The sequence below is a fragment of the Falco punctatus genome, assembly GCF_963210335.1.
Source record: "Falco punctatus genome assembly, chromosome: 17".
In the NCBI taxonomy this organism is placed as follows: Eukaryota; Metazoa; Chordata; class Aves; order Falconiformes; family Falconidae; genus Falco; species Falco punctatus.
The window spans coordinates 2,972,808-2,987,466 of NC_137597.1; the positions used below are offsets into that span (position 1 = coordinate 2,972,808).

At 40.7% G+C, this 14,659-nt stretch overlaps 1 protein-coding gene across 3 annotated transcripts in view; it reads right to left on the bottom strand.

Moving 5' to 3' along the window:
• Positions 1 to 14,659, bottom strand: part of STK38 (serine/threonine kinase 38) — a 16,614-nt gene continuing 1,955 nt past the window's right edge. The window contains exons 2-14 of one of the 3 annotated variants that reach the window (XM_080367253.1): positions 14,527 to 14,659; positions 12,230 to 12,281; positions 11,937 to 12,059; positions 11,292 to 11,375; positions 9,301 to 9,424; positions 8,261 to 8,415; positions 7,048 to 7,150; positions 6,066 to 6,127; positions 5,407 to 5,524; positions 5,086 to 5,209; positions 4,270 to 4,365; positions 3,923 to 4,017; positions 1 to 3,299 (exon numbers count right to left, since the gene is read on the bottom strand). In XM_080367253.1, coding sequence (XP_080223379.1) covers positions 3,169 to 3,299; positions 3,923 to 4,017; positions 4,270 to 4,365; positions 5,086 to 5,209; positions 5,407 to 5,524; positions 6,066 to 6,127; positions 7,048 to 7,150; positions 8,261 to 8,415; positions 9,301 to 9,424; positions 11,292 to 11,375; positions 11,937 to 12,059; positions 12,230 to 12,281; positions 14,527 to 14,657 — 1,398 coding nt within the window. In that variant the 5' untranslated portion in view covers positions 14,658 to 14,659 and the 3' untranslated portion in view covers positions 1 to 3,168. Of the gene's footprint in view, positions 3,300 to 3,922; positions 4,018 to 4,269; positions 4,366 to 5,085; positions 5,210 to 5,406; positions 5,525 to 6,065; positions 6,128 to 7,047; positions 7,151 to 8,260; positions 8,416 to 9,300; positions 9,425 to 11,291; positions 11,376 to 11,936; positions 12,060 to 12,229; positions 12,282 to 13,587; positions 14,503 to 14,526 lie in introns of those variants that run through there. The other 2 variants (XM_080367254.1, XM_080367255.1) reach the window with 2 other exon arrangements.

The window sequence follows — 14,659 nt, forward strand, 5'->3', positions numbered from 1 at the left end:
GCTAGCAAAATTGTCTTTTTATTAAGAGGATTTTATTTACACAACAATGCAAAGATCTTACCATAAAAAGTTGGCTCCCCCTGCAACACACAATACACCTGCTAAATTTTACAGTGCAATTTAGTAACAGCTTTTAAATATTTACAGAACACTTTTTCAACTTACAGGTTAAGGCAGAGGCAGGGCACAGTGATAAGAAACATTTAGTGCAGTTTTGTGCTAGGCATGATACAGAGATGAACTGGCAGCATAACTCATGTTCAGATCCATTGGAAATTCAGATGGGAATTACTCCTAGAAGTCCAGCAACTGATTGCAGCTTAAAAAAAAATAGTGCTATAAGATACTTAAAACCTCAATACACAAGCCAGCAGCTAAGAAAAACATTTGGCTAATATGGGAGATGGAACAGGCATACAAAAATCTTAATCTGTTAGCAGTGAAGTATGGATCCTGGAAAGAAGACACTGTATTTTATTTTTTTTTTTCCCCTAGTGTTGGTGAATAGCTGTACTAGGAAGCAGGCTTACAATGCAACTCTGATCCAAAACCTACCCCTGGAAAAGGGGTGTCCGAGAGGACTATGTTCAAAGCCATCCAACTTCTACCGAAAGATGACAGGAGCGAGGTACCCAACTGTTCCTTGTGCCTTTGAAAATCTTCACCTTTAACTCAAAAAGTGAACAAGCTGAGGTTTCAGAAGACTTTAACACACACACACTAAAAATGCACAATACATACTACTGTATAGTTGGGAGGGGGGGTTTCACAGCAAGTTATCACAACTTAGAATTGTTTAGCTTCTTCATCTTTGGTATTTATAAATAAAAATGCCAGTCCCTTTTAGTTAAAAGGGTAATAATGCAGCTTCTATCTCAAAATCATTTATTCCTAATCCACAGCAGCTTTAAAGGATTTTGATTTTTAAATTTTTATTTTTAAGGCAGTAATTAAGCTGTCAGGAATTTTAAAAAAATGTTTTGATATTAGTACCTCTTAGTTTTCCAATGGTTTAAGGCACCATTTTCAAACGGCTAGAAGAAACTGCAGGATAAGGAGATGGAGCAATATGAGAAGTTGGTATCAGCCCTTCATAAAAAGTAAAAAGGAAGCAGAAGGTGCTATTAATGACTAGTTGATAAAAAGCCTGATCCTATAAATCATTACTTCAATTAGCCCTTAGTTCTCCGAGTAAGCCCTACTAACTACAGTAGGTAGTACTGGTACTTCTATTTAAGGCTGGTTTTGCATTTCTGCTTTGTAGGATCCAACTGGTATCTAAACTGCTTATGGCAATTCATTAAACTCCTAGGACACGTAAAAAGCACAAGGGGTGGTAAGGGAGAGGATGCTAACAAGTTATCACCCAGTTTTAGCTATATACGGTACTTTCAGTTGCCCAATCAGTCCTTCATGATGGCACTCGGTTCAAAAGAAATCTAGGTAAAAATTCCCTAAAAGCACCTATTAAAAAAAATATATCACTACAAACCCATTTTCTTTCTTTTCCTAATCTAGAAAGTTAGGACTAAATATAACTGAAAGCCTTCCTTTTATTTTGATACACTGCCCTAGCTTTGTTTCTAAAAAAACTTTTGTTGTTAGTGTTCAGCACCAATAAAAGTTTGCAAGAATCCAAGACAATGCGAATTGATACGTGCTTTTAGAAACCTCATTCCATTTCTGTTTTTTTAAGAATCTAATTGCAAATTAAAGACTGGAACCAGGCAGGCCCAGAGGTTAATGGCATCTGCCCCTGGAAGTACAGAGTTAACGACAACACAGGTGCAGAGCAGAGCTCACGATGATACAGAGGAATTTGGGAAAGCTCAACTGAGGCAGAATCCTCCCTCCCAAAATGCAGTCGTGTTCCGAGAGATGCCTAGGCAAGGAAAGGCACTTCGGGGTGCTCCTGGGGAGCGACCTGATCACAACTGAACGGACTTCGATAAGTTACACTAGGCAATAATCGAAAGAGTGGACAAGGTGGGTTCCACTGCCCCAAAAGTGACCCCACGAGGCACCGTCTCTTTGGAAGACTACAGGGACAGCTGGTTCAGCCACGACAGCAAGAGGAGCTCCGTGAGGAAAAGCCAGAGAGGCCCCCAATACCAAGACTCATGGAAGAAGCTGCTGCTGTTCTGCTCAAAACAAAGAGCAAAAAGGCCACAGAAGCTGGTTTCATCTCTAAACCGATGAAGATGCAGCAGACTTGTCAGTGGCCAAACGATGGCTGCAGCAGGACCGGGAAGCCTCATGGCTGACCCAGCTGTACCCAAGACGCCCACCAAAGATCAGGTTAAATGAATTTCCCTCCCTCTCTGCTCTAATTCCAGACCCACTTGTGTTACCGGCTGTGCTTTTTATTATCCGCATTGCTCATAGATCCATCCTTTCATACAACAACTGAAAACTGTTGGCGCTTGGTAGAGGAAGTGGCCGATTTCTCCTGTCACTGTCTAGAAGTGTTGCGCAGTTTTTTAATTTAGAAAAAAATATTCAATGGCTTGAGGGTCACTGTCTTAGTACCAAAAGTAAAGTGCACCACGGCTGGAGGCCACTGAGACAGAGCTGAGAAATGCTATTGAAGAGGCTTCCAAGTAACATTATAAAAAACAGCACTACAAACTAAAGTTAAGGCAATACAAGTTGTGTCCTTCTACTAGGTAAGTTTACTGGAGAGTTGTCTACCTCAATCTTTAATTATTGCTTTGTTTCCTCTGTACTGAAGTCCATAGCCACTGGGAAAACAGCGCTGGCAGAATTGGCAGATTGAGTTTGTCACTTAATGCAGGACTGGCAAAACAGTCCCCATAAGCATCGCGTGCTTTGTTAACGTCAAAGTGAAGGCTTGCTCTCATCTCCCGATGGACTGTACGGTCTGGCAAAGAATTTTAAAAGATAATAAACTCTTGCTCCTGAAGCAGCAAAATGTGCTTGCAGCAGAGATGATGCAAACATTTTGTGGAATTTTTCAATGGTGCAGAAAAAAAAAAAAATTCCTTAGTAGCAACCAGGGTGCATAACAAAACGGGGTCCTGAAGTCTTCTTCAAGAGTTAATAGCCCTCAAGTTTTCTTTAAAAAAAGAAAAAGTTCTTGTACGGATATAAACCCAAAGTCCAGGAACAGAATTTCATGGCTCAGAAGTCGTCCCAGGTGAAGATTTGTTACTTTCCTGCTTTCATATAGGATGGTATTGCTCCTCGGGCTGTCAGACCTTCAAAACGCTTGTAGGTGTAATTGATAAAAACCCAGTCTTTGTTCTTGTAGTCAGTCTCTGGATGGTTGCTTGTTGCCACTGGTAAGACATAGAAGAAGTAAAATTATCCTTTGAAGGCTGCAAAGTTTATTTTCATACAAAACACTGGCTGTGCAGTAGGGAAGAATGCTTCTAAAGAAAGAAATATCGTTAAGTCTAGGCAGATTCATTCTTCAGCCCCCATCAAGAACTGCTGTAACATAAACACATGGAGCAAATGTGTGACTGTGCTTTGACAGATAAATACAAGGATCCTTTTGAGATTTACACAGAAACCTATCATCCCCCTTCTGTCCTACTCTCTCCCTACTCCCTGTACTAGGGGTTAGACATGCTAGCAAGAATTAGCCGGTACTAAGGGGGTACTCGCAATGCTGGGCTCACAAGTCCTGCTGAGATTTGAACTTGCTGGGACCTCTGCTGCCTCTTAGAGATGCCCTTTCGCAGACAGCTCCCACATCACTTGCAAGTCTGCATTCTGCCTCCTGAAACCCAAATTACAGTTTGCACACCCCTGCACCACAAGACTACCAAGCTAACGATTCGATCATGACACAAAACCCCTAGCATCTAGTAAGATCCTTTCTTTGATTAACAGGAAAGTTATATTATTCCACTAGAGAAGGAGGAGGATTGTTTACATGCAGAATCAAAGCATTCACCTGTTGGTTTAAGGATATCAGATTCTGGAAATTCATCAAAGTTTGAGGTATCGTCAATGCTTTTAATTTCTATGGAAATTGCAGCAGGTCTCTCTCTGCCAAGAAGAGCAGATTCAGCGTTAAGATTTCAAAAGCAGGAAAAATCAGGATTCAGCCAGTTTCCATTTTGTAACAGAATCAAAGACTGTAGGTACCTAAACCTTAGCAAGCTTCAGATAAGGAACAAAATAGTCTTAGTGACACCTGGATATGATAAATGCCAGTCAAGCTGCTGCCTTTTGTTGAACAGGACTAGCTTTAAACAGTCCATAGAAAAGAGCAGCTTGCTTTTCTGCAAAGAATCTTACCTGATATGCTCCCAATCAACCCCTTCAAAGAATGGGTTACTCTTTATTTCCTCCACACCAGATGCACCAACTCTGTGCTCCCATTCACAGCAAAATCTGGGATGGAAGGAAGAATGAAAATGAAGAATGAAAATGAAAGCATTCCATCCAGAAATGGAACGGCTTTCTGAACTGATACTACTACGGTTTCTTAACATATAAATGGAGAAGATTAAGAACTCCCACTGCAGAAGCAACACACAGTTATGTTTAGGAATGCCATGTCAAATGCTACAATTAAGATGTGGTACTCTTTCACAACAGGATAATGTGCCCTTTCTATTTCAGGACCAGTGTAGAGCAGGAGACCATATAAAGCCTAAAAAGCTAGACATTTATATTTCTGTCCTGAGAATAGATAAGCAGTTGAAAATACAAATGAAAGAGCAAGAGTCAGCATGTGCTGGGATACGTCTGTATGCTCCAGCGCATACAATGTCAAAAGCATGGCTACTGTAAGAAGCTAGCTCTGACAAAAAGATTTAAGTTGCTTCCACAAGAAGCTCACAGACAAAATATGGAGAAACATTTGTATTTTGCCAGACTGGCAGCCCTTCCATGGGAGCTCCTTTTTAGCATAGTTCCGTCAGGGAACCACTAAATGAACTCTGAGAGACAAATGTATTTGACAAGGGAGTTCAGCATTTGATGCATGTGTGCAACAGTATGTGCCATCAGGGGTATTTCTCATGTGAAGCAAGCCACGAGAGGCATATACTACAGTTCACAAGACAAGAAAATTAGTACTATTAATTGGCAAACCGTGTGGCTTGGCACCTTAAAATAAGATCCTTTGCTTTATCAGATATTGGAACTTCTGGAGGAAAAGTCAGAGTCTCTTTCCAATTCATTACTTTCTTATATGTTTCTTGAGGAGTCTCAGAACAGAATGGTGGATAACCTGAAAAAAAAGAAAAATACAATCTTAAAAGTCAAAACAGTTGCTGTAGTTACTGAAGTCTACAAAGCAGCTGTCAGAACACACCTCACAAAACCAAAGGAGTGAATCCTTTGAGAGCCTGATCCCAAGCACATAAATACAGCTGATGTCCTACACCACGATTCCTGCATAAAACTTGTGCGCTGCCCATTTCTTACCAATCAACATCTCGTACATGATGACCCCAAGTGACCACCAGTCACAAAGCTTGTTGTATCCAGTCTGCATGAAAACTTCAGGAGCAATGTAATCTGGAGTTCCCACAGTAGAAAAAGCCTGGAACAAATACCATCAGTTACGCATCTTTAGAGAAAACTGCCTGATATGGAAGTGGGAACTTACACAACGGTTATTTTGAGAAAGACACTAGATTGCCTCAAAGATCCTTTAGCACAGTTGTTTAAAGCCTTTATTTCAAGGCACGTGGAGACAAAATCAAGACGTTCACGTGAAGGAATCTTAAAATACCGTCAGGGAAGCGGGGAAAGGTATCACTGTCTGTATACACCTCGGGATGGTCTTTAGCCCTTTGTTATATAGAAAGTGGCAAGAACTGTTAGTTTTAGCTCGGGAGACATCAGATATCAATGTAAGTAATTACGGCAGTGCCATCTCAGTTACAGGTCACCAGCTGTTCAGCAGATGGATGAAGGACAAACTAGAATCATTCCTCTTTTTCAAAGAAAAAGCACAAATATTTTTATTTCGGTAGTGTTCAGAACTCTGAAATGGATGACTGCCCTTCATGTAAATACGTGTGCCATTTGAACGCAGCAGCTCAGCAGAGAACATTTCCAAGCAGGTGAAACGTACTTACCAACTGCCGTCTGTTTCTCTTCCAGGTCTCTGCTTTCCTTTTGGAATTCATGTTCTGGAAAGCTAAAGGAGATTGAAATATATGTGACTGACTACCAGTCTCACCCAGTATACATTTTTAACTCCAAAACATCATACTAAAGATCTCCCTTACAACATCAAAAAAAGATAGCCAGGCTGGGGCAGACAGCCCATTTTGTATTCAGCTGTCCCAGTAAGAGCTCACAGTCCCCAGGTGCTCATCACTGGCCCCTACAGCCAAAATTTACCACCATAGTGAAGCTGGAGCTATTTGTGGAAGCCCACCTTAATTCCTCCTGCTGAAGGCAAGCCACATCAGCAGAGATGAACTAGTTAACCTGCCTCAGCTTACCTGGCACCATCTAAGGGGCACCTGCGGTGGCAGATCCAAGTGGTCAGCAGCCTCTAGCAGGCAGTGGCAGCCGACAGTTAAGAGGCAAAGCAGGGACGTAACCTCTTCCACTGGTACAGATGGTTGCAAAGAGCACATCTGTCAATACCCTAAACCTACCAGCAACTTCCAAACCTAACACTGATAAAATTTTATCAAGCCTTTCATTAGCAATCCATGCTTTCAGTGTTTTTTTTAACTCCCCCTGAGAAAATTACTGAATATTCAAAGAGACTGTGTGCTCACCTGGTAATTTAAATAACACTTGAGATAGAGCTAGCACCTACCAAATCACACTGAGTTTTCATTCAAGGTTTAATACACATGCAAAGAAGGGCTATATCTGAATCTATTTCAAAGATAAACTTCTGGAAACGAGGATTGTGTTTGTACGTTGAAGTAACTGAAATTATTTTTATAAAGATGTTTTACAGAAAATCAAAATTACACCTCAGGATGCAGTGTTGATTATTAGACCCTCCACTGCTGCCTTCTAGCTTCACGTTGAAATGAGTTATGTCAGGCACCAACACCAAGTACACAGATACCCTTCTGAAGCCAAATAACTTACTGAAGTCACTAGGAAGACTGTGGTTCAAGTTCCTATAAAATTCTGTTCTGTGCGCTTTCTTTAGTCCAGTACATAGACCAAAATCTGAGAGTTTCACATGACCCTAGAGGAGAAAAAAAAAAATATTAAAAAATACAACCCCATACGAGACATTATCGTAGCAAATAAACTCTGCTACTTCTTCCCCTCCCTTTATTTTGTATAATCAATAGACGCACTCTTTTTGCATTCCTTGTTTCAGCCTAACACTGGATGCGTACATAGAATAAAGCCATTAATACGTTCATCACTACTACACAGAGAAAGCCCAGTAGCTGTTTACTTCAAGAAATCTCTGCTCCTCTTAGCTCCTGACCACTTCAGAGTGAAAGCAAATGTCTCCAGAGGCACCTGTAATCCCTGGATTTTGTGTTGACCCCAACAGGCAAACACCTTAAATTCAGTAATTGGACCGGTGTTAGTGCACAACATGCAACCGCACCAACTAAGTGCAATTTTTAAATGTGTATCTAAAAATCTACATCCTTTTCAGAGCTCTAAATTTGTCTGTGTCTAGATGGAGACACACAGAATTCCAGCAGTAATTCCAACAATGCATTAACTGGCAAAGTAATTTCCTGGTAAAGTAATTTCCTGGTGGCAAACTTTCTCCCAGCAAGCTAAATTTTAAGCAAACTTGTAGTGAGCAGTAGGAAGATACTGACACAATCGTGCTTTCTGCACATTACCTGCAATAACCACCTAGAAGCAATTGGGTAACCCGGCCAAGCCTTCAGAAATCAGAAATAGATTCTGATTCTGAGGGAGATCATATCTCTGTCTTCAGTCTCGCTAGAGGAACCGCTACATCCTTTACATCTGATATCATCATCTACCCAGCAGCTGGCAAGTGTGACATACAAGATGTGAGAGCAAAAGGAAACATCTTTTGACTAAGAGGGGAGAACTGAAACTGCGTGTTTTAAATTGCAGCTGAAATAACCAAAAAGTGACAGAAGAGAGCTCGTAAGTGAGGTACGGACACAGCTGGAGGTCCTTCTTGGCTTTTGTTTCCCCAGCGATGTGGCAGATCTACCCTCAAAAGCCAGAAGGAACAGGGCTCCGAAAGAAGCACCGCCACCCACTGCCTTTCACAGCTGTCAACACTAGTTCAGGTCGATAATTAAACTTGCAAGACCTATTTACTACTCCCCAGCCAGTGGTCAGTACACACCTTGCTATCCAGGAGAAGGTTGTCGGGTTTTATGTCCCGATGGATAAAGCCCAGCTGATGAATAGAATCAATGGCTAGCACAGTCTCAGCTATATAGAACTGTGTCTCTTCTTCTGTTAGAGTGTCTTTTTTCATCAACAGGGTCATCATATCACCTAGAAGCCCATCCCCCCCAAATAGCAAAGGTAAATAAATACAAGCAAACACACAAACTCCACTCTTGTTAATTTTTGAAGGCATTTACAGAGAAAAGAGCCAAGCTAGTTAAGATTTCCTGAGGTTTTAAATATTTCATATAAAATACTACAGTTCCCCAGCACCTCTGTGACAAACTTTCATATTTTCCCTTGTGTCACTGTACGGGGAAAGGTTTGTACTGTCATTGCATTAAACTCACTGAGAGAGCTAAATAGCATAAAGATGAGCTGGCAGTATAGAAGCATCCCTTAAAGGAGACGGCCGCGGACTGCCACTCTTCACATCTGAATCACAGATTAAAATAGACACTTTACAAAGAACAGATTGCATTTGTGCAGTGTCATCTCAGAAAGCATTCTTGTGGTTTCCTTCATCACATACATTACGGGCTTTCAGGATAACTTTGAGTTACAGCAGCATTATCATGCAAGAACAAACATCATCCTTTAAAAAAAAAAAAAAAAGACCTTAAAAGCTGCTCCCGCTGCAAGCCAGCTAAAAGCAAAAGGTTACAAAAAATGCAAACCTGGTTACATTATGGTTCTATAGATAGCCAGTGCGTGGTAAAGATAAGAACTAGCCCAGTATTGAGGCCAAGTTTCAAACATCTGCAGCTGGCAGACAACCTCCAGCCTGACCCGAAGACCTCAGCACCCCGACTGTAAAAAGCTTTACAAAAAGCAAAAAGCTTTACAAGGACTTGTTTCCTCACAAAGTAACAGACAGCACAAACACCGCTGGATGGTAACCACAGAACACTCTAGGCCCAGGCTACAGTTGTAATTAAGAAATTAGAAATCCACAAGCAAAAGGAAAGCAGCCTTTTGATTTCGGGTAGTTACCTCCAGGCAGGAACTCCATGATAAGGTAGAGGTTTAGCTTGTCCTGAAAACTATAGAACATTTTCACAACCCACAAACTGTCTGCCTCCACTAGAATGTCCCGCTCCGCACGAATATGGCCAACCTGGAGATACACATATGCAGTTGATTAATTACAAGGCTGTGTTTTATTAGATGCATTTATTTCACAGATAGTTCAAGTATTACATTGAAAAGCATCAAATACTGAAAAGACAGCAGTCAAACTTCTGCACAAGGGCAGAAACACTACCAAAACTTCAGGAAGTTACACCCCTCAATATTTTCGGGTAATAAAATAGCATCACATGTTCAAAAACAAATCCAAAAGCCATCCTTCTGACAGTAAAAAGGTGAGAAACTTTCATTAAGCTGCTATTATTTTTCCAAAATGTTTCTTTTTTTGTCTGTTTTCCTATGTGATAAAGCCCATTGAACAGCAAATCCATTTTACTCCTCAGCGTGAAGATCTGAAAGACCCTTTTACGTTCAAGCGTCTTCACTGGAAATTTTATGGGGACTTTTGCCTTTGGACATTTACACTTGAATAACATTTATACTTATTGTGTGACTTTTGCTGCCATAAAGTAAGGCATGTAGGGGGACGAGAGAGCACTAACCTCACTCCTTTCAGCAAAAACTCAAGCTACAGAAATGTAAATCACCCTCCTCAACAACAAGATTCCGTACAAGAGAGATAACCCATATTTACATTTTTAATCTTTCATTTCTTACGGCATTTTGGTCCCCTTCAAACCAGAACTGTACAAGTGATAACAGAACACTATGAAAACACTTATCTTAAAACCACTTGGATAACAGACCACTCCAAAACACAATTTATTACTGTGGGAAGATTCAGGAGGAGAAACACATGGTTGATTATAAAAACAGGTTAATCCTATATACAAAAGCAGCTCCGTTTTTTACAAAATTATCTAACAAATCTCTATAAACCTGGCTCTTCTTTAAAAAGTTAGTACACGCTTCAGATACGGCTTCAGCCTATTCCCACAGATTTAGACCAAAGCACTGATATAGCAGTGCTGCATAAAGCTTGTGTGTGAACACACTGCTGTTTGTTTTTTTAAACAAGTATTTTCAGAAATGGAAACCGGTTCCTGGTTTTTTGAACACACACAGTGCTTCCTAGATTGACCCCAGTGCTGACCAAAAAGTGATGGTCTCAGACCATTATAGTCCCAGAAATACTAGCAGAGGAAAGCCTTAAAAATGTTAAAACTTTATGTCTCTGAGTCAGAATTCCACGTCCATATCACTTTGATATTTATATCTGATTCTGTAAATCAGAAATGCAGTAGAACACCGACCTTTATCTATACGGGATCATTTGTGTATCCCTATGTGTAACATCATCATAAAGCGAGGAGGCACATACGTTAGATACATAGAACCATCCCTTCTCTTTCAGTGGAGAAAGACACCTGGTCCTTCGAAAAACACTCTGCTTCCCCACGTTTTCAAGCAGAAAGAGTTCAGCGCTACCTTGCCTCAGACCAGAGAGCCTCTTAGCAAAGTGTTACGATCGCAATTTCCATCGCAACTAAGCGAGGCGTTAGAGGTCGTCTGAAACACCGTCCTGAGCATTCTGTGACAAGCAATATAGCCTGCAACTGCTGCTGTAACACTATTAGGTGAAAACTAGATAACCTTCAAACTTCTGCACTGTTACAAGGAACATTTTAAAGAAAAAAAGACAAAAAAAAAAAAAACAAAACAAACCAAAAAACACTGAAAAGAGCCCGCAAGAAGACAGGTCCTTGTGAATTCATATGAGATTCTTCTGACTTACTTCCTCCGTAAGAAATGGGAAAAACAAAACAACCCCACAATTTTTTAGGTAGCAAACCTAAACCACAGATGCGTGTTACTCCTCTCCACACATCACAGTGACCTCCCCAAAGTCATCGAAAACACGGACAGTAGCATTGCTACTCAGGGTGGCTATTCACCTGCTCTTTTTCAAGCATATCAGCTTTGCGTAGTATTTTCATTGCGTAAACATGCCCCGTATCTTTCTTCTGGACAAGTCGCACCTAGGAAGTATGCAAAAACTTGAGTCAACTACACCATTATCACCACAGTTCCCTGACAAATTTGGGTGTCAAGTCTTTGGCTTCCAGTTCATGAAATCATACCAGATTATAAAGAGAAAAAGCATTCCATAGGGCACAGTCACGTCAAACAAGTTCTGTTAATTCTAAGAGATAAAATAATTTGAACAGAGACGGCAAGCTGAGCGATCATACACCTAAAGCAGTTGGGCCAAACCCACTTTCTCTGAAGAAGAGGCCACCAGAAGAGACTGCTGGGGGTGGCCCTCCTGCTCCCCGTCTGTAAGGCCAGCCCCAGGAGGTCACACAAAGCACGCTGCCAAACATCCAAGTCCTTTTCAACAGCATTCATGTTCCTTTAAAACACATAATGTTTTTAAACCAGCATTTATTAGGCATAAAGGCAGATGCGTGGGACTTGTTAAGCTAAAAAACAATCTGCAGTTATTACAACATTTATTTTTCACTTGTATAAACTAGGCAAGTCTTTAACAAATACCAGTGCTGTTTAAAGACACATTTAGTCATCATTTCAGGGCTTACCTCTCCAAATGCTCCTCTGCCTATTACTTTTAAAGACTCAAAGTCTTCCAAACCAAGCCTTGTTCTCTTTAGGCGAAGAAACTCTGTTTCCTTTTGTGCATGTGCTGACCTCCTGATTCTTTTCTAGTTTAGGGGAAAAAAAAACCACCCCACAGTGAGAATTCTGCAGGTGAGCTCCATAGAGAACACAGCAATTCCATTTATTTATGGAATTTATAAATACCATAAATCTCTATTTATAAAGAAAAATCACTTTTATTTAACCATTAAGATAATTTTCCCATGTTCATTACCTCTTCGTCTTTTAAGCCTTCTTCTTCCATCATTTGTTCTAGCTTCTTTTGTCTATAGCAGAGACAAAATAGAAAAATAAAGGCTGAATCACTGATTTGTTTCTTAGTCACACCCTGGTCTATGCTTGCTGTGAAAGGAGGATGTAATGCCAGCAAGTGAAAGTGTAAATGATATAGAAGAGAGACTCAGATATGAGATGAATTCTGAAGACTCTGATATTACAGCTTTACCCTTCCAGCCTTTTCCTCTCTAATTTTGACGATCTAAATCTGCCTCGAGTTTCGCATCCGATTCAAGTGTATGTTTTTGTTGAATATTGAAGGGATCTGGGTTCAATTCTTGTCTCTCTCTTTGACAGCTGGGCAAGTCGCTTAAGGCCAGAGACAGAATAAATATTTAAACATCAAAGTCTCACTTTGATGAAACCAGGAGAATTAGCTATTTAAACCAGGGAGAATTAGCTATTTAAACACATCTGTGGATCTGCACTGTAATTTCTCTGCATCTCAAACTCATACGCAAAATGAGACCAAGTTACTTTCTATTTCCTAATACCTGAGATACTCAAAATATTTGGGAAGAGGAAGTATGTCTGTACACATTCTGCCCCTTAAAGAATCAGAAATATTTACAGCCTTAGTACAAAATTATTATTTGGGAGAAAATAAAAAGAGGAAGCAAGACTTCAGAGGGAGGAATGGCCTCAGGGGACTTTTGTAATTACCCCCTGGGGACCTTTTCCCCAACACTGATCACATTAATAGCTGGCTGAACTGGGATTGGTGGTTTGGGTTTTTTTTTTCCCTCTCCATGTGTGTTTTTACTGGTATAACATTAGAAATGTACTAAAAAATTCCTTCTCTTTATGCAAGTCATTCTTTGCAAGATCCTGTTCCGGTCTCCTGTGCTACTACGCAGCTGCTGCGACACGATAATATTCTGAGTTATTGCTTCCACAGTCGGGCACATTTAAATCACTTTGCCCTTATTTAAGTACCCAGTGAGCCCTGTCTGGTCATCTCATTTCACACTCAAAACAGTGACTCCAGCAGCAAAAGACAGCTGCTGCAATACACAGAATTAAATAGCTCAGCAAGACCGAGCGGTGCTGAAATTCCCCCAAATATCCTTAACAGGTCCTATAATTGCACAGCCACAGACACATCTAGTGTTAAAAAAAATAAAGTCTAGTACATTTGTTCAGACAAAGTCTCAATCCTAAACCAAAAACCCTGCCATTGAGGTTTTGGGAGTAGACAATGGCACTCATAATAAAAAGCAAGAGCCATGCGAAGAGAAAGAAAGGAATTAAATCAGTGATATTTTCTGTTTGGATTAGACCTTAATCTCTCCTTACTAATTTGAAGCTTTGAAGAAAATATGTAAGCAAGTTAGTATTTATTTCTAAATTGCTCCCTCAGTCCTGCAGTTATTGTCGTTAGCAGGCATTCCTCTTGGATCTAGTTAGGGTTTTGGCAGAATGAACACTGAAGCTTCTTCAAAATTCTGATTATAGGCTACATTGCAAGTTGGGAGAACATCAGAAGTCCCGGTGCTACAGCTTGAGGGTATTCAGCAAATCGGAGGGTTCCAGCCAAAGGAAAGTAAAAGTCACGCTTATCAGTTACACCGCTGTTATATTTTGACCAACATAAAGGGATGCCATAGGTGCAGCTAACTCACAGATCAGGAGTTAGCATTAAATGACAGTCCTCACAGCCGTCCCTCACTGTCTCTGGAAAGATTACCTTCCTTCAGCAGCCGACGCGACCACACATTACAACCCACACTGGAAACGATGCTCTACAACGAGTTTTACATACTACAACCAGGGACGTAAAATGGGAAGAGGCAACAGAACACAGGCAGGAGAAACGTTTGTAAACGTTGGCTTTCTACTTCCAAATTGTACTTGAACGGCCCCAAGCACATCCCAAAGTTAGTTTCTACTCCATTGTAGTCAATGTATATAGAATCAAATCGAATCATCAAATTATATGTGGAGTTTTTTAAACTCTGTAACAGTGGTATCACCGTTGCACCTGCAAGCCTGTTTCTATTCCTTTCAGAAGAAATTCTGAAAAGCTCCAGTCTAAGCTACTGGGGAACTCAGAAACCCAGCGGTTGCCTCTGGAAGCTTCTCGTGCCAAGCCCCATCCAGGTGCCCACCTTGGGAGCTTAGGTACGTGCTCAGCACAAATCTTCTATTTTTGCCTCGGCTCCAAAAAACTAAACGCAGTTAATATGTATTTTTGGCTCTTACCCAGGTTGGAAAGAAACCAAGAAAGATTTTTACCTCATCTCTCGTTCTTCATGCTGCGCAATGAGATTGCTGTAGAAGTTTTCCAACGTCACCTTCGTCATTGTAACTCGCTCCTTGGTGTGATTACTCATAGATGAGCACGGTGTCGGGCCTGTCATTGCCATGG